General features: G+C 52.3%; 1 protein-coding gene and 2 long non-coding RNA genes across 4 annotated transcripts in view; 2 read left to right on the top strand and 1 right to left on the bottom strand.

Moving 5' to 3' along the window:
* Positions 1-6,192: 6,192 nt before the first annotated feature.
* Positions 6,193-8,394, bottom strand: LOC136553645 (uncharacterized). Of its 2 annotated transcripts, XR_010783196.1 has the most exons (3): positions 7,668-8,384; positions 6,915-7,101; positions 6,193-6,634 (listed from the first exon to the last, which is right to left on the bottom strand). It is a non-coding gene; the product is annotated as an uncharacterized lncRNA (long non-coding RNA). The 2 variants fall into 2 exon arrangements; XR_010783195.1 differs by having other exon boundaries at positions 6,193-7,101; positions 7,668-8,394.
* A 250-nt stretch (positions 8,395-8,644) lies between these two features.
* LOC136553646 (uncharacterized) overlaps positions 8,645-26,662 on the top strand; it is a 32,727-nt gene continuing 14,709 nt past the window's right edge. Inside the window, exon 1 of the long non-coding RNA XR_010783197.1 lies at positions 8,645-9,591. This is a non-coding gene — a long non-coding RNA (uncharacterized lncRNA). The remainder of the gene's footprint in view (positions 9,592-26,662) is intronic.
* On the top strand, positions 18,018-20,265 carry SOX1 (SRY-box transcription factor 1). The gene has a single exon (XM_066545309.1). It carries the CDS (start codon positions 18,148-18,150, stop codon positions 19,264-19,266), a length of 1,119 nt encoding a protein of 372 aa, XP_066401406.1. The 5' UTR covers positions 18,018-18,147; the 3' UTR covers positions 19,267-20,265.

Below are 26,662 nucleotides of genomic sequence, written 5' to 3'. Positions count from 1 at the left end.
TATTTAGTGATTATATACTACTAAATGTAGAGATTTCATAGTAAAGAAGTCTTTTAAATGAAGTGTCATATTAATCAAAGAAAATAACTTCTATCCATCCTTCTGTTCACCTATTAGGTGAACCCCTAATAGGGCTAAGTGTCAGGAAACTGGACTGTAAAAGAAGAAAACAAAAAAAATCTGCCTGTCTCTCCCAAAATCAAAAAGTCCCAAAGGGACAAGGAATTTTTTTGGCTGAAAAATAAGTTGTACTGTGCTTGGATTTGGGACATGGACAGGAGCATGGCAAGCACATCAAAGAATGCCATTGCTTGATAGTCAAACCCTATCAGAGAACGCACATCTACTGCACTTATGAAGCTTCTCTGTCCTTCAAAAACAGCCATCTAAATCATCTAGCTGAGGATCAAGCTGAGTTTTTACTTTCCCAAGCCAAAAACGTTTGCCCTTTCAAGCATCAGAATTCATATAAAATACAGCGTGATTTCTTTGAAAAAGCCACAAAGTATTCATAGTGCTCCAGAGGCTAATAGGGTGAACACCCCTTAGGGTCTGGCCCCACAGACTGTGAAAGGAGACTTCTCCAGTCCTTCCTCTCACCACTAGTCCACTTGGCAACTTTTGTTGGTTAGTGAAAAGAGAATGAACTCACAAGGACCTGAAGACAAATGGAATCAATAGAAAGTCCTAGAAGGATGTCATCCCTTGAAAACATTGGAAGCATGTATTTATGGACATGATTTCACACTCTGTTTGGAAGGTGTAAACCTTGTGAGACTCAGGGCAGTTGTTACTTCTTATTATGTCTAGCTGAAAGCAACAGTTGAATCAATGTTTAAGCAGAAAAGGCTGTTCACTCTGGTAATTAAGAGGACTGGAACAGTTAACCTATCAATAAGGGCTGTGCCAGTCAATTCAATAGATCTCATTTTCATATGGAATTCAGATGGAATACTCTGCATGCTATTCTGTTCCAGAAAAGGATCTAGTAATACTGCATTAAAAATACATATGTGTTGAAGAAAATATTTCATTATAATGACCCATCTGACCACATTTGTGGTAATATTTTTCATAACACAATAATACCAGTGAATTTTACAAACTTGCCAAGGGAGACATGTTACTATCAGGATGCATCCCAAATTGTTCAGCTAGTTCAGCTCAGAGGAAACAATGGAGCTTATAGACATGGTAGGCTAACATTCAAGCTGGCAAGGTTCCCATTAGTTCCCATTACAAATATTCCTTCTTTTGAATATCTCTTGCCATCAAAGTCCTACATGATGCATTTAATTTGAGCATTCTCCTTAATGAATGACAAATGAAGAGCAATGTCTACAAGGGATTTCCGGGGGAGGTGTGGGTAGGATCCTGTCTTACACTGACAGAGTATCTTCAGAGCAGGCAGTGAGGGTAGAGACCCTGATCCAGAGATTCTTGGTGGAAATATCACCATACAAAGTTTTGGATCTAGCCCAAACAGGGCACAACACCTCTGCAGGGGTGTTTAACTGCCAGCAGGATAAAACCTCAGATAAGTGTAGATAAAACTAGAGAACTTTATGTGGTTTTTGACATTTAAGGATAGTACTGTAGAGCTTGACAAGACAAGCTTTGTCTGATTAAAGAGAATGGCATGGCACCCTAAATTATCAAAAATAAAATATGTATTGTTATATATTGCTACTATATGTTTTGTACAGTTTGTATATGAGAAAGTATGATTAAAAGTCGATGAGAGACTGTTTATAAATTTTGATTGCTTCATAATTTTAACTCTGAGCAACATTTTTATCATAATTATAGGCTTTCTTAAAGCATTTATGCAGATTGTTTTATTCAAAAGGGGGTTTATTCCATATAAACTCCACTCTTTTATCTCTCCATAAAATCAGTATGTGAATTCCCAGCAACCACAACTCCACTAGACAGTCATCACATTAGTAGCAGAGATATTTTCAAACAAGACAATATTCCTCAGATTTTTCTAAACATTATCTCCTGCTTTCCCAGCCAGTGAGTGTCACGGTGATAAATAGTAATGATAATCCTGAGTACATTTGATACCTCTTTATGTCTCTTTAAAAGTATTAGCAAGTTTGTTCTCATAATTCCCCTGTGATGTTCCTGTGTGCTATAGTAGCCAGTGTATCTATGGTTCAGTGGAGGCTTGGGGAGATTAAGTCAGATATCTGACATCTTCAGGCCAAGGATACATAAGTCTAGGGATGTAGATGCGGAGCTTATGTTCATTTCAGTGACAATTTTGTGTCTAAATATTCTGGAGCCCTACAAATACTGAAACCCAAAGGACTTAGCAGGGACCTCAGGCTGTTTCTTAGTCATTATTAATAGCCAGTTGGTTGCACTGTTTCAATGCATCTGAGCAGCTTCTGAGAGCTGAAGCAGGGTCTGAGTCCATGACTCCCAGCTCAGATTGGCTCATATCCATATTTTGCCTTTGAGAAGAAGGCTTCAGAGAAAACCATCCTCTCTCCTTCCTCCAGGTTTTCTCACAAAGGATATGAGATGTCCATCCCAGCCAAAAGCCCAGGATTTCTGCAGTAGCAACAATCAGAGCATTGGGACACTTTGGTGGAACATAAAGCAACAAACTGACAGCAGGCTGGACCTAATGCAACAGAAAAGCAATCTAATCCCCTAGGGGACCCAGGAGCAGTCCTGGTAAAGCAGCAAAAGTGAATCATCCTCACTGGAAGAGGAGCTGAAAGATTTGAATAGTGTCAGAGCAGTCACTTTCTCAGCAAGCTATGCCTCATTGTGATCTACTCATCCCAATGGTTTGAGAAGGAGCTTCTCCAGCACTGGAACTTCTACAAAGTAAACAGAAGAAAATATATATTCCCATTTTGCATATGCTGCTGGGGCATCAAATGGAGAGTATACTGTCTCCTTCCCCAGGAAATACAAATATATTATGTTAAATATATACAAAATATGTGAAACCATTTCTGCATTGCCATAAAAATATGATCTTTTGGTACATGTGCTTGGATACTCGGAAAGAAACTGATTTCTTAAATGTGTAACATGTTCTGGTGGGTTCATGACAATGATGACACTCTCTAAACACTTCAGTGAGGAGTGTTAGGTTGCCTTGGTCTCTTTGAAGCTAAGCCTGATGCTAAGCCATGCTCCATTTTAAAGCACTGCCTTCAGCTTTGGTGATTTCATCAAATGACTGGATTGCATTGCAGTGGGATAACCTAATCTTCACTCATACTTTCTGCTCATAAGCCACTTGAAAAACTGTTTTGCACTTTGATCTTGGAGAGTATATTTCGCACTTGAATGTTGTGGTTTCAACTTCAGACCCTACTGAAAGGGGAAACAAATCTAAGACCTAACCACCTCCACTCTCCCTCCAAAAGAAAAAAAACACCACACTGAGAAAGCAATTCCATTACTGTGTACTGCTTTAAAATTAAATGACAGAAGCAACACAAACAAACAATTATATTTCCCGTGTTGATTTTTATAGCTTGCATGTTACAGAAGTCACAGCTTCCCTTTGATTTCACTCCAGTATGGATCAGGCATCCTTCCACAGCAATCACAGGAACCAAAACCATGGGAGACACAATTTTGGTGAACTTTGTTCTTCCTGTCTACAGCACAAACCCCATTTAATCCTTAAACATTAAAATTAGAATCATCTTTGTTTACATTTTCAATGTAGTTTTAGTAATTTCCCTGCTCTATCATTTGAATTTGTTCAATGATATTTCCTCCTTGAAAACATGCTAATATTAACATCTGAAGTAATGGAATAAACACAAGTTAAGTGCCTGGATTTCCCATGACACTGCTCTTGGAGAGGGTGCTGATCTGTATTCCAGAACAATTGTAGGACACTCAGGTTGTCACTGGACTTAATTTAAAGACTTGGTAAAACTGCTGCATTTAGGAAAAAATATTTAGCTGTGTCAATTACGTTTTGACTTCTGAAGCTTGCAACTGTTTCATGGCAGAATGCTGAAAAAGAGACAGCTGTGTCTATGATGGAAAGCACTCATATAAGTATATTGGTAAAAAAAGCAAACATATTAGAGGTAACAGAATGTTCATTTTTAAGCAGCAAGAGAAGATTTTTAATATCTATCAAGGATGGCAATAATTGTTTTCTAGATTTGTTGATCACTTACTTGTTTGAAAATAAGGGTGATGTTCTTGCCATAGCCTTTCTTTGCAGGCAAATGGGCTGGATAACAGCTACAGGCATTTTTCTGCATGAGGAAATTGAATAAAGACAGTCCAGGCTCCTCTCTGGAGCCAGGGGCCAGCCGCAGAGCCAGCCACACTGCCCATCAAAGTTGCAGCTACAATTGATTTAAAATAACTCAGCGGCAATTATTCCAGAATAAAACCTTATTTCTTCTTTGATGATGTGATGCGGTGCTAGGCTGTAGTCGGTGTTGTCAAGGCATGGAAGAGACCTTACCTCGGGGCTGCTGCTTGGAACCCGAGGAGTCTCCAGTGCCCTCAGCGTGGGACACTCCAGGCGAACCGCTGGGGGGTTTAATTTTTTTATATATTTTTTTTTAAATCTGGGGTTTCTGAAGCGGCAACTTTCAGGTCAGACCCAGCAACAGAGTGTCTACTGTACTGACCCAAGAGCCTGGTAGGGGCTGGCGAAGGCTCCGAGCCCCTCTCCGACAGCCCTGGGTGCGAACTGCAGCCCCGCAGTTGCGGCCGGGGGCAGCTCCCGCCGGGCGCGGGGCTGCGGGCATCCCCTTCTGCCCGTGCTGCCCGAACACCTGCGGCAGGATTAGCCAGGCTCAGGCACTCATTGTCGTTCTGCAAACTAAGTGTCGAAAGCCCCCGCAAAGCAACAAACAAAAACCTGCTAAGGGGAAAACGCTGCAATCAAGCAGCAGAGCTCTGGGGATTTGGAGACGAGCGTGGAGAGAGTTCGGATCAAATGGGATTTAAATGTAAACAGCAGTAACTGCATATGATCAATAATCACCCCGTGTGCATTCCTCTACTCATTTAACATCAGCTAGGACAGTGCAAATATTGCAAGTGAGTACTCGACAAGGAAATCAGCTGAGTGTGTGTTTAAACTGTGGTTAATTATTAATATGAACAATTCTTTTCAATTAAATGTTTCGTTTAATCCCCTCATATCGAATTGTCTAGGAAACTACATGTCTAGCTTCCAAAATGATAATGTGGGTGCAGACTTATTCTGAGGAATTTGATATAATCCATATAATATCATTCGTGCAATGAATTATCATCTTTACTCTTCTTGCTTTGTCCAAACCAACTGAGGCAACGAACAATTTTTTGTGTAAATACTTATGACAGTTTTTAGATGCTAAAAGGAATTTTGTCAGGAAGGTCCCTCAAAGCACAGGGGAAAACCACATCTCGGTGAAGATATGAGTTTTGGAAATGTGAGTTCAAAAGGAAAAGCAGCTCATGTTTCTAATAGTAACTTCTGAAGAAATTAATTGTGACTGATATGTTCCTGCTACCGTTCATAATATTTTGCCATGTCCTGGGAGAGTGCCCTCCACCCTTTGCAGTGGCTCTGGCCACCTCATTGCATGGTCCGTCGTTCACCCCACGGAGTTTGTGCTTCTGCAGCTGCCTGCTCCCTGCATCTGCGGTCTTTCCTTCCCCTGCCACCTTCTCCTAAATTAAATCCCTCGGGTCCCACTGTAGAAAACAGTCCCTAAAACCTCTGTACCTGCAAAGCCCTTCCCTCCCTCTCTCCCTCTCTCCCTCCCTCCCTTCCTTCCTTCCTTCCTTCCTTCCTTCCTTCCTTCCTTCCTTCCTTCCTTCCTTCCTTCCTTCCTTCCTTCCTTCCTTCCTTCCTTCCTTCCTTCCTTCCTTCCTTCCTTCCTTCCTTCCTTCCTTCCTTCCTTCCTTCCTTCCTTCCTTCCTTCCTTCCTTCCTTCCTTCCTTCCTTCCTTCCTTCCTTCCTTCCTTCCTTCCCTTCACATTTGGAGGAGTAACAACAAGTTAATGAATTAACAGCCTTGGTTTCTCCGTACACGCGGCAATCAGACCCTTTCAACGAGCCATCACATTTGTCCTTAATTTCGACTTTCCCAAGCACTGTTCTCATATTCCACTGTTTGAAATGTAGGAAGATTTAGCATAATTTGGAGGTCAGATTTCTAAATAAGCCTACTTTAAATAACAAGCCCACACGGGAGATTGTCAGTATCTTTATTTTGTATACAGTTTACACACTGGCACAGCTTTTTAAAACCCTATATGTGGGTTAAAACTCAATTTTACAACCCCCATTTATATGAGATGTAGGTTTGACATCTGTTTGCCAGAGTGTTTTGCACTTAGCCTAACACCCACTATTAAATGACAAAATTGTGGCAGGCTGTCAAAGCCAGCTGACTGACAGCTGCTCTACTTTACAAAAAAGCCCCATTCAAATATTTGCAGGGTTGAAGCTTTCTGTAACGCTGTCGCCATTCTCCCCGTTATTTAGCATGTAAAATATAAGTCAAAGTTTTAAAGCTGCTTTCCAAAATGTTGCCATTTTTCCATATAAAAAGAGCGAGCGGTGGCTGCTGGCGGGGATCCAGCGCCAAACGCATTGGGTGGATATTTCGCCGGGTCCCCGCGTTCCTCCTATCTGCACAAACCCGATAAAACTGTCATTTAGCAGCGTTTCTTAATATTGCAGCTAATTAGAGCCGGCGTGTTATTGAAGTGAGAGCAAAAATCCACTTAAAAGAGAGGGGAGGGAGGGGGGTGGAAAAAGAAGGGAGAGGAATTTTCCGTGCAGGCAGAGGTACGCAGCCGGGCACGGCTCACAGCGAGACCCCCCCGGGAAAAGGGACGGGCTCTGGGGAGGGGACACCGAGGGCATGCCGGCACTCCCGCAGCGGCCGTCCCCCGCTTTTTGCCCTCACCTCCAGGGGTCCTTCTGGGCAGCTCTGGAAGGACGTGCAAGGATCGGCTCTAGCGGAGGGCGAGCGCTGAGCCTTGGTCGAGATGTCTCCCACTTCTAGCGCCACGGACGAGGATGTAACATTTAATTCTGGTCCTTAATACACGCCCGTCCGTTGCCCTGCTCCCCCTCCGAGCGTCAATACGAATCTGTAAAGGGCAACGGTGATTTAAACTTAAAAGCAATCTGCTTTTTATTCCAACATCTCTAATGATTGTATGCGACTCAGCACCTCAGAATAGCTGACGAGGTAATCCCTGCATGCTAAGGAGCCTGTGCAGCGATTGCTGGGGTGTATTTGAAACTCGGGTACTTCCCGCAGTTTTTGCGAGACAAGCAAGGCACTGGCTGGCAACAGAATCGGAGGGTGGCGGGGCGTTGGGGGGGTGTGCATGTATTAATTTATATTTTGAATGAGGACTAGATCCACCCCCTAATAAAAGGAGACAGTCGGGCCGTAGGAAGAGGGCTGCCCGCGGTGTCCGTTCCCAGCGCTCGGGCCCCGGCTCCTTTGGCTCCCCCGCAGGGTTCAGCCCCGGCAGCCACGACCCGCCCGGATGCTCCAGCCGGCTCCTCGGGCGGCCAAAGCCATCCCTCTGTTCCCCTCCTCCCTCCCTCCCTCCCTCCCTCCCCGCCGCACATCCTCGGCACAGACGGGCAGGCACACACCCGCACAGCCGGAGCAGAACGGAAAACGGGGCACTCCCCGCTTTACCTGAAAATCTTTAGCTGACTTGTGTCCATTTTAATAACCTCTATCGACTTCCTTTCCTAGAGCGGTTGTCATGTTGGCAGAAAGGGACTGGAAAAGAGTGTTTTAGGGAGGGAAGAAAAAAAAATTGCAAGAAGAAAACTAACGGCGCTCTCTAGGAAAGGGGAGGTGATGGCAATGAGCGGTACAGGGCGGAGGAAGAGCGGACCCTCCGCAGCGATCCTGAGCGGAGAGGGGGAGGCTGACAAAGCCCGGCTCCATCCAGAGGGAAGGCCGGGAGAGGGGGAGCGAGAGGGCGGAGGGGGACTCTGAGCCTCCCTGTGAAATCCAAGTTTATTGTCAACAAAGGAGGGTCTGGCCGGGCTCAGAGCCTCTGCGGTCCCGAGATGTCGGAGGCAGAGTACGGCGAGGGGGGGGCGCGGAAGCGGGGTCCCTGGGCAACCGGGGAGCTCCAGGGTACGGGGGAGGGCAGGAACGGGGTCCCTGGGCAACCGGGGAGCTCCAGGGTACGGGGGAGGGCAGGAACGGGGTCCCTGGGCAGCCGGGGAGCTCCAGGGTACGGGGGAGGGCAGGAGCAGGGTCCCTGGGCAGCCGGGGAGCTCCAGGGTACGGGGGAGGGCAGGAGCAGGGTCCCTGGGCAGCCGGGGAGCTCCAGGGTACGGGGGAGGGCAGGAGCAGGGTGCCGGGCAGCCGGGGAGCTCCAGGGTACGGGGGAGGGCAGGAGCAGGGTCCCTGGGCAGCCGGGGAGCTCCAGGGTACGGGGGAGGGCAGGAGCAGGGTCCCTGGGCAGCCGGGGAGCTCCAGGGTACGGGGGAGGGCAGGAGCAGGGTCCCTGGGCAGCCGGGGAGCTCCAGGGTACGGGGGAGGGCAGGAGCAGGGTCCCTGGGCAGCCGGGGAGCTCCAGGGTACGGGGGAGGGCAGGAGCAGGGTCCCTGGGCAGCCGGGGAGCTCCAGGGTACGGGGGAGGGCAGGAGCAGGGTCCCTGGGCAGCCGGGGAGCTCCAGGGTACGGGGGAGGGCAGGAGCAGGGTGCCGGGCGGCCGAGGCAGACGCGGTGAGTGTCGGGAGGAGGCGCGGGGAGCCCCGCGGAGCCACACAGGTGCGGGAAGGAGCACCTAGGGGTGGCTCTACCCTTCCGGGAGGCTTCTCTCCCACAGAAAGGGGCAGGGGACAGTGGCCCAGCAGGAGAGGAGAGGCAGAAATGCAAGGTTAGAGGAGAAAGTGCGTGTGAGAAAAGGAAAGGGGAAGAGAAAGAGGACGAAGGCTCCGGGCTCCACCTCCCCGCTCGGTGCGGCGCTCCAGCTGCTCTCAAACCAACTGCTCAATTCTATTCACTGCCGCGACGGAACAAAAAAGTGGCTATTTATTAGAATACTTGTTTGGTATTGTTCGGTGCCACACAAAAGGCGTTTCATTATGTTGGGGTGGGGAGAAAAGCCCCTCTCCTTTTTTTTTCTTCCTTTCCTTTTCTTTTTTTTTTCCTTTTCTCTGCAGACCGAAACAATAACTTGAAATTGTCTTTAAAGTCTTTTCTATCAATAATAAATTTCGTTTTCTTCTCTGTCTCCCGCTCTCCCTCTCTCCCCCTCTCCTGTGCGGTGTGTATGTGTGTGCGTGCGCGTGTGTGTGTGAGGGGGAGAGAGAGAGAGCGAGTGAGCGAGAGAGCGCGAATGGTGAGTGTGCGTGTGTCGCCGGGCACTCGTGGCTCGGGCACAGCCGCCTGGGAGCTGCGGCTGGGCGAGGGGCGAGGAGGAGACCGCCGGCTCCGTGTCGCGCTGCCCTCCCTGCACCTGCGGGCACGCTCGGAGGAAGGTGTGAGTTAGGCTAGAGCAGAGGGAAAAAAACAAACAAAAAAAGTAATAATAATAATAATAAGGCTGCCCCTTCAGATGATATGTTGGGAGGAGGCTGGAGCTGGAAGAGCAACTGTAAGTGTGCCTCTAACTTTTGAGGGGGTCTTCACCCTGTCTTGGGAATGGAGGAGGGGAAGCCGGCGAGGGGAGGGCTTCCAAGTTACTTTTGCTTCAAGGAGGGAAGAGCCGGTTGCAGTCACTGGGTTATCGGCTGTGACACGGATTTGGGGGGGTGCGGGTGTGGTGTGACAGCGTTTTGGGCTGCCCCCCTCCGCCTTCTGGGGAAGACGCCTCGCTGGGTTTTGAGGCGGGGGAGGAAAGCGGCGGCCGGGCAGGGGCAGGGGGCTGCGGGAGGGCTGGGGCGGGGAGGACGCCGGGGGCGGCGGCGCTGCCTCCCGAGCGCGCAGCGCCCGCTCCGCTCACACGTTCCAAAATTAACATGTCGGTGCACGGGTGCCATTTAGTGAAAGGTGTCTTGGGCAAAGAATCAATTTCGCTGTGACTGACCGGCGGGCTTGGCTGTATTAATACTGCCAAAAAAAGGGAAATCAATAGGCAGAGCAGCCCTCAGCTATTACAACTAATGCCTGCTTAATCTCTCCCCCTGGGAGAGAGAATTCACATGGGCTCCCAGCAATGCTACTGCGGCCGGGCTGAGGCCGGCTCGATCTTCCCAAAGAAAGGGGATCCCCGGATCCGCTCCTCTGTGAAAGTGACAGCCGGGACCTCTCGACAAGAAGGTTGCGCCCAGCCTCTGGAAGCCAAGTCCCAGCCCGGAGGTTAACGTTATCTGGCGTGGTCCCACCCAGGGTCTTACTCTCCCTCCCCAGCTTCAAAGTGGCTGTAGAGTTTCTCACTATTGCTGTAAAATATTGGGATATTAAAAAAAGGTAAAATGGATTTTCCCTCTCATAATTGAGGGTGGTATTTGAGGTCGATCAACAGGCAGTGCAGCAAGGTTGTACATCTATCGATCAGGGAGGGGACGCGTTTTGGCTGAATCTCTTTTCAGAAACAGGTGTTTAAACATGATAGCGGCTCCAGTCAATTAACCCATTAAAACCCCGTTTTATCGCATTGATTCCACAGGCTGCCATAAAAGGTTATGTTTTGAAAGCCTCTTTGTTAAGGGGGGCTGGGGGGATGGATGGATGGATGGATGGATGGATGGATGGATGGATGGATGGATGGATGGATGGATGGATGGATGGATGGATGGATGGATGGATGGATGGGGATAGGGAGAGTGGTTGCAAATTGGGCAGCCAGTGAGTTGCCGTTCCCAACAAGCCAGGCTGCCCCAGCGCGCCCCGTCTTCGCCCGCCGCTCCCGGTGCCGGCTCCATGGAGGGGCAGAACGGTCGCTGCGGGCCCGGGGGGCTCACGCCATCCCCTCCCCGCCGTGGGCCGCCCGGCTGCGCTGACCCTGCAGCAAAAATTGACATCTCCACCTCGAGAAAGGATCTCCCGTGAGGGCTGCGCTTCCCACCCGGGGAGGAGGGGTCCGGCCGGGGGCGGGGGATACCGCCCTGCAGCGGCTGCGGGCTGGGTCAGGCTGTGGGTGCAGCTGAACTGTAGCCCCAGCTATTTGCAAGCGCTGTTATTCCTAAAACAGGACCGTCCATTAACAACCTGCCTCCCTCCCCCCGCCCCCGCTCCGCTCCAGCACCTTTTTCAGGTTTGCCGGTCTTTGCTGTAAATTACATATTTGCTAAAGATGTCAGGAGCGGTTTGTTTACTATCCCACTTTACGATGACTACTAGGGCGGGCACCCGTTTAAGGACACTGTGAAAATTTGCTGAAAAACAGATGACAAACACCCCTTTTCCAAAAGGCAAATAAAGACGGGATCCCAACACCGACCAAGTAACCGGGATCTCCCTTTGGTGGGAAATAAACTGGGTTTTTCTTTTCCCTTCACTGGGGTTCGCTATCTGCCTTCCCATGGCCAGAATGCTGCACTGGATGGAGCAAGACGATCATGTATTTCCTCTGGGTACCTTTAATTTCCAGACCAGCCGTCTGAGATTATTTAGATGTTTCTAGTTTTGCCCTTGTTTGCTGTTTTCCTAAGTAAGCACTGAATGCGTGACCGAAAAGGTTTGAAACCGTGTCAAAGTGATGTTTTAATCTCATTGAAAGGTGTATTAAACGAGGAGATGTAATTTGTGTGGGATGTTTCGATGAAAGGAGAGATTGGAGTGGATGATACTTTTGCTCTCCTGTGAACCTCATGTCATGTTTATATTGAAGCCTGTGTAGCTAATCTAATTTACAATAACAGGATGGCCTGCAAGAGAGAAGCTAGCATATTATTTAGGCTTTTTTCTTTCCTCGTTTATTTTTTACACAAATTCATTCTGACTTGCTCTGAATGATACCTTTGCAGTTTGGGGATAACTGAGGGGGATGCAAACCAGAAATACTACCTTTATGGTGCTCTGAGCGACGCGCCACAGACATAACCATCCAGGTTGCCCTGCTGCAAATGGGATGCCGCATTTGGGCTTGAGAAGCTCTTTTTCCGTGACTGACATTTCAGCAGCACAATTTTAAAGATTAACTATGTAATAACTCCGCATGTCGTTCTAGTCCGACAGACTCTCCACCCCCACAGCTCTTCCTTTTCCTTTCCAAGTTTACAGTTACAAAACTAAACTATATTTAAATATTTTTCTTTTGGTTGAAACTAAATTGCTAGGTATGTTTTCAGTTCGTGGGTGGGTTTTTTTGTTTTTTGATGTGACGTATTTTTGTCTAAAGGACCACTCAATAACTCGACTGTAAAAAGTAAATGGTCTGGCTATCCTTTTAGGTAGAAACCCCAAACCGTGAAAAATAGGATAGTGCAAACCCTTATTTCCCGCGAGATGCTGTGCCATCTGATCAGCACATATTCCTGCTGTGTGCCTTAGTAATAATAATTTTAAAAGAAATTTTAAAATTTGAACAGACTTGAAAAGTACAACTTTCGTGTAATGTTGGAAGGTGTATTCAGCTTGTTAATCACAGGGAGCTGTGTCATTGGAATGTTATCAATTACTTGTTCAATTTAACTGTAATTACTAACAAAATTAGACAAGGATGGATAACAATACAGGATATTCTTCTTTCGGAACAATATTGTGCTGGAAGTCGGGCTGATGCGTAGCATAAACAAACATTTTAGAAAATGCTCCTGCTGGCAAAACTTCGTAAAAAGACGACTCTGTTTTTTCTACCGACTCGAAAGTCCCACTGGGGGAAGGATCGGGGCCGTTCCAAGGCGAGGGGACACGCAGAATGTCCTGCCGGGAAAAGAAGGGGGGAAGAAAATCTCTGCTTAGGCGCGGTCTGACCGTCCCGCCGTCCCAGCGAGCTGTGCCTCGCCTTTCCCTCGGCCATGCCCGCCACCGCCGGCACACCCGCCCGCCCGGCCGGGACCCGCTGTCCCCTTGGGGCGGCCGCGGCTGCTGCGGAGATCAGACGTGCGGGGAGATCGATACTACTTCTTTTAGGCGCGACGGAAATATAAAGCTTATTTTCAAAGCCAGTGAAAACTAGAAAGGAAGGAGAGAAAATAGAAAGGCTGGGATATAGAAACTCTTCGGGAAGAGGCAATTTATCGACACTGTGGAGAGAGCGGTGATGCAGAATTCCTTTAGAAAAGTGGCTTCAGGCGCCCTTTTATGTGACACAATAAATACATAAATAAATGGCAGTAGCTACAAGGAGCAGCAGCCTGCCCTCCGGCCGCTTTGATTTTGCCCGGAGCGGGCTGGCCCTGAGCACACCCCTGGGCTCCGTGTCGCGCCTCCTGCCCCGCAGGGCGGGCGCTCCCGGCAGCCGAGCCGAGCCCGCCCGGCGGTGCGGGACAGCTGCCTGCTCTCATGAGGACTTCAGAAACCTTTCGGCCCCGTCCCGTACCACCCTCCGCGTTTCCCCGCCGTGCTCCCGACTTTGCCCAGGGGCACCCCCGCAGGACAGTCTCGGTGTTGGTGGCCCTGGCTGCCCCGTACCCGCGTGCTCCCAGCGTGGCGGTGGGCGACCCGTGGGTTGGGGTGGAAATAGAGGGAGAGCGGCCTGCGAGCCACTGACCCCCGCCCGAGCCGCTCCGGGGAGCCGCAGCGAGGCGGGGCTGCCTCTCGGGTGCCGCTGGTGTCGCAGCAGTCCGGGCTATCTGGGAGCGGCGGCCGGGAGCGGGGCGCGCCGAGGCGGACAGCCCTTACTCTCCTCACGCTTCCAGTTGGTTGGCACGGCTCTCCCGGGCGAAGGGGGGAGACATTTCTCGTCAGGGAATTTTAGACCTTTCCACCCCCCCCCCCCTTTTCTTTTTCTCCCTTCCCTTTCATTCATAAACCTGGTGGCTATAGACGCAGCTTGAATATTGACGTCTCTTCCCCCAACTGCTCCTCCGTTAACCCAATTACAGAATTCATCAAGAACTGTGTTGAATTATCTCTTTCCATACAGTATCAGCATTAGCCTAATTAAAAGCTATAATGTCTGATATAATGATTAAATCGTTAGCTCTGCTGTAGGGAAGCAATATTTTGTTTTCCCTTCAATTAGAAGCTGATTGAGGTTTTCAGAGCAGGTCAGCTGTGAAATTTGAATTATATGTGTGAGTACCGTTCACAGGGTGAGCCCCTACTCGAAAGCTCCAGAGATTCTCCATACGCTTTTACCCAGCAAGCTGAGAAAAGACAACAAAACACAGAGAGAGCCTGTAGCTGATTTAGGACTGATGCTGTAGGATGGCACAGAACAGTTGTTAACGCTGCAAAAGAAAGCGGGACTTTATTCAGGCACCCTTTTTCCAACCATTCCATCTCGACTGGGTAGCAAGCAGGTCACATTGAAAGCTGTGATCCCCGAGTCGCCAAGTCACCGAGGCAGGAAAATGCTTCCTGTCTCTCCTTTGCCTGCCCTTTCTGCTCCCTCCCGGTTCGCTCGCTTTAGCCCAGTAATGGCACCCCTGTAGCGAGGGAGTGTTTTGCATTTCCTTCTGGATAGCGGGTTTTGGAGTGAAGTGCCAGAGGAGCTGCAAGCGATCCCACTCCCTCCCCGCCTCACGTTTCAGACAGGGCTGGCGAGGGATCAGGCATCGCCTCGGCGCGGGCTGGCGCTCGCCGGCCCCGACGCAGGCCGAGGGCAAGGGAGGCACGGCGGCAGCCAGCAGACGGCGATCGCCGCCTGCTCCGGGGCGCCGGGCTCGGCCCCGCCGCCCGCTGCCCGCTCCGCTCTGCGCGGGCACAGCGGGGGCACAGCGGGGGCACAGAGGGCACAGCGGGGGCACAGCGGGGGCACAGAGGGCACAGCGGAGGGCACAGCGGAGGGCACAGCGGAGGGCACAGCGGAGGGCACAGCGGGCACAGCGCCAGCCGGGCCCGAGGCCGGGACCCCCGCCCCGAGGCACAGCCGGGTGCGGGAGAGGCACAGCCCGCCCAGGCGGTCCCACCTGGCAGCGCGGAGGCGGGGGGCAGCCGTGCCCGGGGGAAGCACTCGTCACTGCCACCGGCCTGCGAGAAGCCCTCGCCGGTAGCTGTCCCCTCCGCGGGCCCGGCGGGCGACAGAGGCCGCGGCCAGACCTGGTCCTGCTCCCAGTGCGCGACCTCCTCTCCGCCTCCCCTCTGACTTCCCTGCAGCGTTTACCCCACACTCCCGGCCGCCCCCACCTATTCCCTCCACCGCCCGACTCCTGATTCTTGACAACCACACTTTCTGCAGGGGAAAGTCCAAGGACCTCTCATCTCCAGGCGCAGCCCCGGCCTGCACTAGCCCAGCCCCGCAGCCCTGTCAAACGACACTCGCCAAAGTGCTTGACCTCGTTCCCAGTTCCGTGAATCGGGATCTGCGCTACCTTTACCACGGAAGAAAAGCCCCTGGCTGCCCCCTCGAACTGGCTTTTACACCTTCCTCCCGCCCGTTCAGTCGATAGACACCCGCTGGCAGCAGGTGAGCGGGGTGCGCCCGGGCCAGAGGCACTCAGGCAGCAGCACATCCTCGCTTCTGCTCCCTGCCCGCGTTTCTCCCCGCTATCGTGTTCGTGGTCGTTCGGCTGCTTCTAGGGGCATCCTATATTTATTTGCCGGGGGTCAGGGGAAAGGGGGTAAACCCCACACCGGGAAAAAGTAAAAGTCCAGGAGGGGACAGACCCCGGGAGGGTGTGGATTAGCAGCTGCCTCTGCACCAGGGAAGGGAAAGTTCTGCCTCCTCCCTGAAGGTGAGGGGGAGGGAAGCTGGTGTGCATCCCCAATTCCCAGGGATAAGAGTGTGTTCCCACAGGATCCACTGGCTGGCAGGATGCATAGGACTCATCCGGAAAAGACTGCCCCACAGCGATTCGACCCATTTATTTGTCAAGGAGGCCTTTAGGTGCCTTTCTATCAAATTTCAGGGAAAAATACCACTAGGGCCTTGGGTGGATAATTTGCAAGCCATGCCATCGTATCTCGCAGTTTTTATTCCTCATACCTTCATTTGTCCATCCAAGTGGAAATGTGCCTTTCTGCAGTAACCTTCTCCCCCCTCTTCCTCCTCTCCTATCCCAACCAGTTGTAGTTTTAATACATAATTTAGCAATCACAAGGGGCTCCCTTGTTTTACCATGGTAAATACTTAAGAAACTATCAGCTGGAGGAGCGCGGGTCGGCTCCTGCACCATCTCCCCTGCCCCCTTAGGGCTGACTGGGAGAGAATAATGTCCTCCCAAAAGCATCGGCACCCGAGTTAACAGCATCACTCAGATTGAGCTCAAAGGCTGGAAGCAGGCTGAGCCTTCGGCCGTCAGAAGTGGAGAGGCACTCTCCTCTCCCCAGCAAACCCATATTATCATAACAAGTCATTGGAAATGAGAAAAAAAAAAGTCTAATCCTAGCCCAATGCCTAGGACCGGTGCTTTGTGAGCGGTGCATACTCTTCCTGCATAAAACTTCTGGTGGTAATAACAGTAATTGGGGGAGTTGCAGCGTGATTCCAGCCTTGGATGGCCACTAGGGTCAGGAAAATTAACACGGACCATGAAAAGAGCAGGCACGCTGTGTGTGCCTTTCTCCACCTGGCAGAAGATGATGGGGGCGGCCCTTCATACATGCGTGGGCATTTGTGCGACGGACTTGCCATTCCTATGGCTGCAATTAAAGACTGCAGCATGAATTTCCACGTGGACTATTTTCTCCTCCCTATAAAAATAACTATAATCTCACAGGACAGCCAGGGCACAAAGGTAGTCTTTTAATGTTTTCAAGGGAAAAAAAAATCATACACCTGTACTTACTATATACAAAGATAACATGTTTCCGTGTACCTTCTTTAGTCGCAGGTGCTTTTAACTCCCCTAGGACTAAGTGAAAAACGACTGCGTCCAGCCTCTTCTGCATGCCTGGGCCTGGCAGCAGTTTTAACACCTGGGAGAGACGTCTGAGGGGGCTCCGGAGAAATCTCCAGAACGAAGTCCCGCAATAAAGCATGTTTACCTGCCGCTCGCACGGCTGCGGGAGCGGGGCGGAGATCCTGGGCGCCTCAGCCCCACTAAACATTGCTCGACGGTCGTCTCAGTGAGCGGGGACGGGGCGGCCCGCGGCTCCAGGGCTCCCTGCGGCGGTGCCCGGCGGGGCTGAGGGGTGGCCGGGCCTGAGGGGTGTCCCCGCCCCGGGGGCGCCCTCAGGGGCCGCGGCCGCCCCTCCCGCCCCCGCCGAACGCGGCGCGCCCCGCCGCACGTCACCGCTCGGCGCGCGCCATATGCAAATGAGCTCCCGCCGGCGCGCCCCCATTGGCCGCCGTCAGGCAATTTAAGGCGGGCTCGGCGCGCGCCGTATGGCTGCGGCGCCGCTCGCCCGCGCGCCCGGCGGCTCCTCCTCCCGAGGCGGCCCCGTCCCGGCCCTGCCCGGCCCGTCCCGCCCGGGCCGCGGGAGGGAGACCACCGCCAGCAAATTACTGTGCCGCCGGCCCCGGCCGCCGGGCTCGGCGCGTGTTTTGGTTGGGCTCCTTCCCCCACCCCCTCCCTCCCCCGATCCTCCTCCTGCATTTTTTTTTTTTTCAGTTAACGTTGAAATACTTTTTTTTTTTTTCCGCCTCCTTTTCGCGTGGCGGTGGGTTCTCCTCTCCTCTTCTCCGTTCACCTGCGATCAGCGGATGCAAGTCACACACGCTCCCTCCCCTCCCTCCCTCTCTCTCTCCAAGTTAGCAGCAAAGAACAAAAAAAAAATAGCTCCGTTAAGGATAAGAGCGGGAGCGGAGGGGTGTGCGCGCGTCTGCCGGGGAGCGCCGGCGAGCGGAGGACACCGCCGACGGCTCCGCACACTCCTCCCGCCGCGCCAAGTGAAGCAGCAAGTTTGCCGTGCACCTGTTTGAGCAGCTCGAACCCCCGTCGCCGCCGAGCCCCGAGAGTGATTTGCGAAAGGGAGAAAGTTTTTTCGCCGGCAGGGTCGCCGATCGCTCTCCTCGCGGTTTTCTTCTCCTCCTCTTTTTTTTTTTTTTTTTTTTTTTTTTTTTTTTTTTTTTTTCTTTTTTTTTTTTTTTTTGCCGCACGGCGGTCGCTACCTAGATACAAACGGGTTTCGCCTTGCTCGCTCCCCGGCCTCCCGGGCTCCTCTATGTTTGATTCATTTTTCACGTCTGGCACCGGTGGAAAATAAAAAAGCTATTTGAATGTACAGCATGATGATGGAGACGGACTTGCACTCCCCTGGCGGAGCCCAGGCCCCCACGAACCTCTCGGGGCAGACCGGAGCGGGAGGCGGCGGAGGCGGCGGCGGCGGCGGGGGAAACAAAGCGAACCAGGACCGGGTCAAGAGACCCATGAACGCCTTCATGGTGTGGTCGCGGGGCCAGCGACGGAAGATGGCCCAGGAGAACCCCAAAATGCACAACTCGGAGATCAGCAAGCGCCTGGGGGCCGAGTGGAAAGTCATGTCGGAGGCCGAGAAGAGACCGTTCATCGACGAGGCGAAGCGGCTGCGAGCGCTGCACATGAAGGAGCACCCGGATTATAAATACCGGCCCCGGCGGAAGACCAAGACCCTGCTCAAGAAGGACAAGTACTCTCTGGCCGGGGGGCTGCTGAGCGCCGGCTCGGCCGGGGGAGGCCCGGCCGGCGTCGGCGTGGGCATGGGCGTCGGCGTCAGCCCGGGCGGCGTCGGGCAGCGGCTGGAGAGCCCCGGCGGCACGGCCAGCGGCGGCTACGCGCACATGAACGGCTGGGCCAACGGCGCCTACCCGGGCTCGGTGGCGGCGGCGGCGGCGGCGGCGGCGATGATGCAGGAGGCGCAGCTCGCCTACAGCCAGCACCCGGGCAGCGGGGGGCACCCGCACCACCCGCACCCCCATCACCCGCACCACCCGCACAACCCGCAGCCCATGCACCGCTACGACATGGGTGCCCTGCAGTACAGCCCCATCTCCAACTCGCAGGGCTACATGAGCGCCTCGCCCTCGGGCTACGGCGCCCTGCCCTACGGCTCCCAGCCCCACCAGAACTCGGCGGCGGCGGCAGCGGCAGCGGCGGCGGCGGCGGCCGCCTCCTCGGGTGCGCTGGGCGCCCTGGGCTCGCTGGTGAAGTCGGAGCCCAGCGTGAGCCCGCCCGTCACCTCTCACTCGCGGGCCCCGTGCCCCGGGGACCTGCGGGAGATGATCAGCATGTACTTACCGGCCGGGGAAGGCGGGGATCCGGCGGCCGCTGCCGCCCAGAGCCGGCTCCACTCCCTGCCCCAGCACTACCAGAGCGCCAGCACGGGGGTGAACGGCACCGTTCCCTTGACGCATATCTGAGCCCCCGCCAGCACCGGAGCGCCGGAGGGAGGCACGGACGCGGGCACCGGCTCGGCCCCCGGCCCCGGGCCGGCCTGCAGGACTGCGCGCCCGCCGCTGCCACCGCACGCTCAGCCCCGGCCGCCCGCCCGCGCCCCGGCCCCGCGCCGCTCCTGCCCCGCTCCCAGGTTCCCCCCTCTTATTTTTGCCTCTCGCGCCCCTTCCCTCCCGCCCTCCCCCGCCTCTCTTTTTTTTTTTCTTTCTTCCTTCCTTTTTGTACAGAAATGTTTTGATGTTCTTGTAATAATAATAATAAATAATAATAATAATAACGAGAGAGAAAAAAGGTAACGGTTGCTTTACTTACCTTTTTTAGAATAACTAGTTTATGAAACTAGTTTTAGACTGAACTCCTGTGTTTTATCGAGACTTTTTGTACAGTATTTATCATTCACCCAAGAGACATAGAACGTTTATTTGCAAAAGAGGAGAAAGAAAGAGAGAAAGGGGGAAACGGCGGCGAAAAGAAAAAAATACCAATAATAAAGACACAAAGTTGTAGGTGATGCCAACTTTTATACCGCGCGGAACCGCTACGATTTCAGTCACGGATCGCTTCTTGCGAAGATTTTTTATTGACTAATTAACTCGAAGTTGATGAGGAAACAGTTCTCATTTATTACTCATGTACTAAGACAAATCCAAAAGAACATTTAAAAGTTTTTTTTTAGATATTCTCGAGGGTTTTTTGGGCTGGGGTTGGGCTTTTTTTTCGTTACTTGTTTGTTTATTTATAAAACTTTTTTTTGTTTTGTTTTGGAAGCTCCATTTTTTTTTCCCGGGGTTCGTTAAACTTTATTGTATCTGGATATTTTTGTTTGTTTTCTCTTTGATTTTGTTTTCTTTTTGTATCATTTCTTGTAAATGCATTGTGAAATAATTTTTATTTAGGCGGTACGAAGGAAATCAGATTGTGTATATAGTTTACTAAAAAGCCTTTCTGCTAAATGGAAATCCTAAGGATGCGGTCCTTTTTTTTTTTTTTTTTCCGTTTTGATTAAATAAATTTCAAAGCGGAAAAAGTCACCTGTATAAAAAGAAAAGCTAACTGGCGAACATAGTGGTGTTTACCATGGTAAACCTGGAAACACAGCAGAGAAACCTAGATTTTGGGAAGGAAGTTTTAAGCAGCAGCGGCAAAGAGAATGAAGTGCAATCTGCAGTAAATGTCGATGTTCCCTAACCTGTGTAAATCAGAAGGGGTGAAGGTAGATTTATTTTAATACTCGTTCCCTACTGCAAGGGAAGGCAGTTTACTGCGTTACTGTTCTAGCCGTGAACGTTCATTTTGTGGATTTTATGGCTGGGCTGGTGGTCCGGACCTTGCCGGAGCCTTGACTTTTCCCCTGGGGGGTGATCGGGCGCTGCCCGCCCCTCTCGCCTCGGGCCCCCACTCGGCCGGGAGTCCCGGGGGACACCCAGCTCCCCGGGAAACGGGAGGGCACCGTCCAGCGCGGCACTTCCCCTCTAATTAACACCACGGAAAGTGAAAGCGCTTCCTTCTGCGCGTCCCGCAAAGAAAAGCGACCTCTAAACCTCCCGCCCGAAAAGCAGCCCCATCCACCCGGAGCGTTCCGGGGGGCGAGCGGGGAGCGGCGGGGTCACACCTTTCTCCCCCTTCCCCATCCCCCCGCCCCCCATTTTTAGCGACTGGTGCGAAAGCTGTCGAGCAAAACGATGCGTGTCATTTCATTACAGAATGCTGTTTAATGCTTTGAGATCTAATTTAAATTTTTTTTCTAGCTGTTGAGAGATACTTTTCTATATGTTAGAATTAAAAGTTTGCTGTAAACTACTGTAGCAAATGAATTTTTAAAGTAGTCATAGCTACTTAAACAAAAGGAAAAATAATTAACTTCCAGGACTTCAAAGTCGATCCCAACAGGCTGTAGGACTGTTCGTCTTTTAGCTCTGGTGAATGAGTACCGCATCCGTCCAGGAGTGGGGAAGTTTTAGTTAGCTAATGAGGAGCGGGTTTGGTCGGTCTTAGACATTGCACTTCTGTAATGCGGACATGTCAATTGACATACATAACTCTTCGGACTCCTGTCGATGATTTTGTATAAATCACTCACACTGAACGCAAAATTTTCATAGAAGCTGTCCGCTGATTTCAGCCCAAACTTTTTTTTCTTTTCTTTTCTTAACTATTCGAGCCGTTATTAAAATGGAGGAGTGTGCGGGTTCAGGCAGTCAGCAGACGACTTTTGGAAATGCTCAGCGACCAAAGAGTGCATACAGAAAGCAGGAAAGGAACCTGTGGGAAACTTTCTGCGGTGTTGATCACCTCCAGCCAAGCACAGTCTTAGATGAAATCTTAAAAATAGCTGTACCTTTAGGTATGCAGATTAAGCTGGGTACCTGTTGAACTGTTTCTTGTTGTCCTTCATGTGCATATACTCGGAAAGATCTGTACACACCATAGATAGCGTCGTGACCAAGAGAAGTGTGTGTGACGTGCACATGCAGACACATACACGTCTGATGCACCCTTGTTACGTGCCTTTTTCTTTAAGGGTCATAGCTACTGAAAATCACATTTAATGACAATGTAGAATAGAAAAATCCCAGCGAGACGATCCTGTATCGCTGACTACGACTGATGGAACAGGATTGGAGCGGTCAAGGGAGAAAAGCAAACAAACATCTGTTCATTTGCGTCCAAACAGCAGAAATACTGTGGGGAAGTGCTTTTTTTAAAAAAGGAAAAAAAAATTATAACTCTCTTAAATTAGCTCCTTTTAATGAGTTTTCCCTCCTACCATCACAATTTAGCGGCTCAATGGCGTTATGCCTAGAATAATAGGAATACCTGCACTTTCAACACAAGGGGATTAAAGAGACCCAATGTCGTCTATATTTAAATAAGATTCAAACACCCTCAGCCCGTCTTCCAATGTAATGCAGTTCGCTCTGCAAATGTCCAAACCCCCCGCCCCCCCAAAAAAACCAAAACAAAAAAGCAAACCTTCACAAAAAAACCAAACCAAACAAAAGAAAAAGAAAACAAAAAAAGCCGAGCAACCAAAAAAAAAAAAACCCACCCCAAAAAACCCCCCATCTCCACGAAATACCAAAAAACTACCTACCCATCTTACCCCCACTGAAATACCATCGGGGTGTCAAGAATTTTTTTGCTGTTCGTGGTCTATTGGTTGGTTTGGCAGTTCGGTTTAATTTGAGTTAAACTTACTTGTTTGGGTATTTAAACAAAACAACTTTCCTAGGCAGATGAGTTGGGGTTAGGTACAGTAACATAATTATATCTTCGGGCTTTTTGCTATGAGAGTTATATATAAGAGAATAATTGAATATGCAAAACTAAGAATAGGTTTAAGCAATTTATGGTTTAAGTACATTACATCTAAAATTGTATGAAATGTTCCTCCTATAGCATGATTGACAGAGCTATTAAAATCACGTATGTGGAAGAATTAAAGCAAAAAGTCATCTCGTTTTCAGTAAAAGGAAGGAAAATCCAGGGAGTAAGGCGGATGGGAGCGGGGCCGAGGTGCCCTCTCCGCGCAGTTCGGCTGCGTGTAGCGTGGGGAGCTTGGGGTCACGGCCCCCCCGGGCCAGAGCCCACCCCGCGGTCACCGCTCTCCTGTGCCCCGGGAGGGGGACGGCGGCAGAGGGGCCAGGAGGACAGGAGGCACTCAGAGATAACAGGTTCGATCCGCTCCGAACTTCGAGCCAAAACCCAAACTTGGCCTGAACTCCATAGCTCTTTTCCCAACGGTTCTCCTGTTTTAAAAAACATTTTCCCCCCTCCTTCCACTCCACCGTGCGTGCCTCAGTGAGCTCGTAGGAGTGGCGTCGGGCCCCGGGGAAAAGCCGTTCCCTCCAGTTCCACTCCCCCGCGCCCTCAACCGGAGTCACATCGCAACGAGCCCCGGGGGGGAGCGTCGGTGGGACGGCTCCGAGCCTCTGGGAGCAACGGAGCGCGGGAGGAGGGCACACGAAATTGTCCATGAAGATAAAAAGAGGGACGATTCCAGAAATCAGAGCCAAGGCGCCCGTAGGGCCACAGCGGGACAAGAAGCTCTGCAAAATGCTCCTTGGTAGGGCGGGGTGGGGGGTGGGGAGGACCCTCCCTCCCAGCTGCGCCACATGCAGGCGACATCAGGCCGGGTCACCTGAACGTCTGACGCGGTTACAGCATTTTATTATTACGTGGAAACTGCCACGGAAGGAAAAAAAATCTATAAAAGAAAAAAAGCACCGCAGCATCACACAGACACGCTCCCCCGCCGAAAACCAAACCAAAAGGCTGATCTAAGCATTGTTGTAAAGTAAAACGGAGCTAAAAGATGCGAACTGGCAGGTGTCTGTGGGTTTGATGGGTTATCTGGACGGGATGCTCTCCCGGGCCTGGCGCCGACGCTCTCCCACGCCCCACGATTTCCCCGCCTTTCCCGAGCACTCACCGACTCCCCCGAGCCCTTTTCTGCTCCTCCCTCCCCCTTCCCTCACACTTTCTGCCAGCTCGCCCCAGTAATCTCCAGATCTCCCCTTCCCTCCTACAAAGCATCACGTGGGGAGCGCCGGGACGGGGCAGTCCCGTGGGGACAGACAGCGTCCCTGTGTCCCTGTGTCCCTGTGTCCGCGTGTCCGTGTGTCCGTGTGTCCGTGTCAGTGTGCAGAGGGCTGATCTCGCAGGGAGGGCCCTCCTTGCTCCCGGAGTGACGGGGCAGTGGGCCTGGGCGATGTTGTTTGTGGGGTGCGAGTGGGTCTCTGCGAGCCGCGGCCCCGGGCAGCGAGGTGCCCCCGATGCCGTCAGAGGGGCTGCAGATGAATGATGCAGGAGGAAAACGGGGGTGGCAGGAGGGGAGAGAGGTGAGAGAAAGGGAGGGAGAGCGTGGGGAGGAGGAGGGGGGCGGTGTTTGGAGAGCGAGGGATTAGCGAGGAGAGTCCTGACCCCGAGATCAACGGCCAGTCAAACCCGTTTACAATCACCGGCGGAAAACCGACGGCTCCCGCTGCAAGCCAGCGGCCGGCCGGGCAGCCTGCGGGACCAGACCCCCCCCTTGGAGCGAGTGGGGTCGGTGGGGGAGGGCCCGGCCCTACTGAGGGGAGAAGGGAGACGCCACAGTCGGGAAGGAGCGAGAGGAGCGGTCCCAGCGGGAGGCCGGAAGGCTGCCCGGATGGCGGTGGGGGGAATGCTGCGGGGCGCCCCGTCTCCCGACTCGCAGCCTTCGAGTCTCCCATGGACGAGTAGGGCAAGAAGGGAAGGAGGGAGAGCTCCAGGCGTGAGGGGCGGGGGCGGGTCGAGATAGCTGGACAAAACAAGCGCATTGCTGTCAGCCGGGAAAGGCCGCTCTTGAACTCCGCACGGGACCCTCCCGGGCTGGGCGGCACCAAAGCCCGGCTCCAGTCATGCGTTCACCGGCGGGCGGGCGCCCTCCCGGACCGCGAGCCATCTGCTGCGCGTCTCCCGGGGGCGGGGGATGGCCCTGGGCGGGAGAGAGGGCCCCCGACGGGCCGCCGAGCGCGGCCAGCGCTGGGCGCCTCGGCTGCCGGGGCGCGCCCCGCGGGGAAGCGGCGCCGCCGCTCCGCCGTGCCGCGCACAGCCCACGCACACAGACACTGCACAGGGCGGGCAGACGACACAAGCTATCTTCCTTTTTTTGGTGGGGGGGTCGGTGGTGGAGAGTGAAGGGAGCTGTCCCCCCACCTCGAGGCATTTTGGCTCCTCCTCTACCAGAAAAATCAGCACCTCAAAAAACGAGGATGCTGGGTGGTTCGGCGCTACCCCACGAGCAGCACCGAGCGTCTCTGTGCGCATCGTCCGAACCGAAGGGGATCTGAAGCCAATGGGCCTGGCCCGGTTCGGAGACATCCCTTATGAAAGTGCAGAGTGAAACCCCAGGCACCTGCGGCCACGCGTGGCCCCACCCTGCAAAGCGCGGCGCCGTCGCGCCCCGCTGCCTTTCCGTGTCCCCAGCGCCTCGGGACTCACGCAGCTCCGCAGAGGCTGGCGCCCGGGACAGCCAGGCTGGGACAGGAGGGTACCGGCCAAGATTAAGCGGCTCTCACTCTGTTTGTTCTAAGGTTAGGGATGGATGCTGCTTTCCGTGGGGAAACTGAAGTCTGAGGCAAGAGGTTTCACACGGCCGAGGCGGAGAGGAGTCAGACAGCCAAGCCTGGCTGAAAAGTCACTTCTGAAGAGGCAAGGCCAAAAGAAAGAGGAGGCAAAACAGAAAACGAGGCAGGACATGGTCTTGCAGAGCTCCGAGCCGGGAGGCTGGTGCGAACCGAGTATCTGCAGCCAGGGGCGTGGTGGGGGAGCAGCGGGAGCCGACCCGGTGCCCGGGGGGTAGGAAGGATAACAGATTGTGGGTGCGGAGCGGACAGGGCCTTGCCTGCCTGCCTGCCTGCCTGCTGGCTCCAGCCCCGTCGCGCCTCTGCTCAATAGTGTCAAGAAAAGCCGGAACACTAGGGCGGCCCCGAGTAGTGGGACAGCTGGCAGAGGAGCTGGGGAACCTGGCGTGCAGGTACAGATGCAATGGGAGGCTTTCTTTAGAGGCTGAAGTGAAAGCCCATTGACTTTGCACACACTGAACCACGCTACTGTTGGAGGAAACTGTGCAAAAGTAAAGATTAACAAATTAAATTTTGGAGGATCTTGAAGATCTTTGGTGTAAGAGCAGTGTGATATATGGGGCCCACTCCTGTATCTGCATGGCCAAAATGCTAGCAGGAAACCTGTAAGTCCTCCCCAGTCTTTATGTCTAAAACCAGGACGCATCTGGAGATGCCTCTGTAGGATAGGCTAGAAATTTGTAGCTGACTGAGGTGAACTACACGGCAATATGTGCCGTCAAAAAGTCTGGAAGTTCTAAAGTGAAAATCCCATCCCTTAACATGTCCGGAGCTTGTGGTGAGTGAGGGGCAGCCCCCAAGGTAAAACACACTGGTCCCTGGCTTTGGGGTGGAAGCAGTGGAGCTTTGTGACAAAGGACACACACCCCATCCCCAATTTACAAAGCCTTGGGTGCCCCCGTGCAGTTTCATGCCTATCTCTCCTAGATGGTGTATTTCTCTGGAGGGAGGAGCCTTCAGCGTTTCAAGAAAGTCATTCAAATGCTTTAGCACGGCCTGTCAGGATGGGTTTGGGGGTAATATGCTTCATGCTCGGTAAAATCCCATTGTCCACGCTTTCAGCCCGGACACCTCTCATTGATTTGGAGAAGACGTGTGCCACGGTTAACTGCGGCTCTCAGATAGAGGGACTGCCCCTCAGAAACCTTAAAAAAAATAAAACGAAGGACAATAAAACCGAGGAGAAGCAGGAGAGCATCTGTCCGTGGTCAAACAATTGGGCAAGTGCTAGAGGGTGAGCTGAGATCCGAGTGGG

The sequence above is a fragment of the Molothrus aeneus genome, chromosome 2 (assembly GCF_037042795.1).
Source record: "Molothrus aeneus isolate 106 chromosome 2, BPBGC_Maene_1.0, whole genome shotgun sequence".
Classification (NCBI taxonomy): Eukaryota; Metazoa; Chordata; class Aves; order Passeriformes; family Icteridae; genus Molothrus; species Molothrus aeneus.
This window is presented reverse-complemented; position numbering and strand designations above follow the sequence as displayed.

Bases quoted from the DNA above. Each gene is read 5' to 3' on its own strand.
- SOX1 (XM_066545309.1), top strand. From the start codon at position 18,148: ATGTACAGCATGATGATGGAGACGGACTTGCACTCCCCTGGCGGAGCC.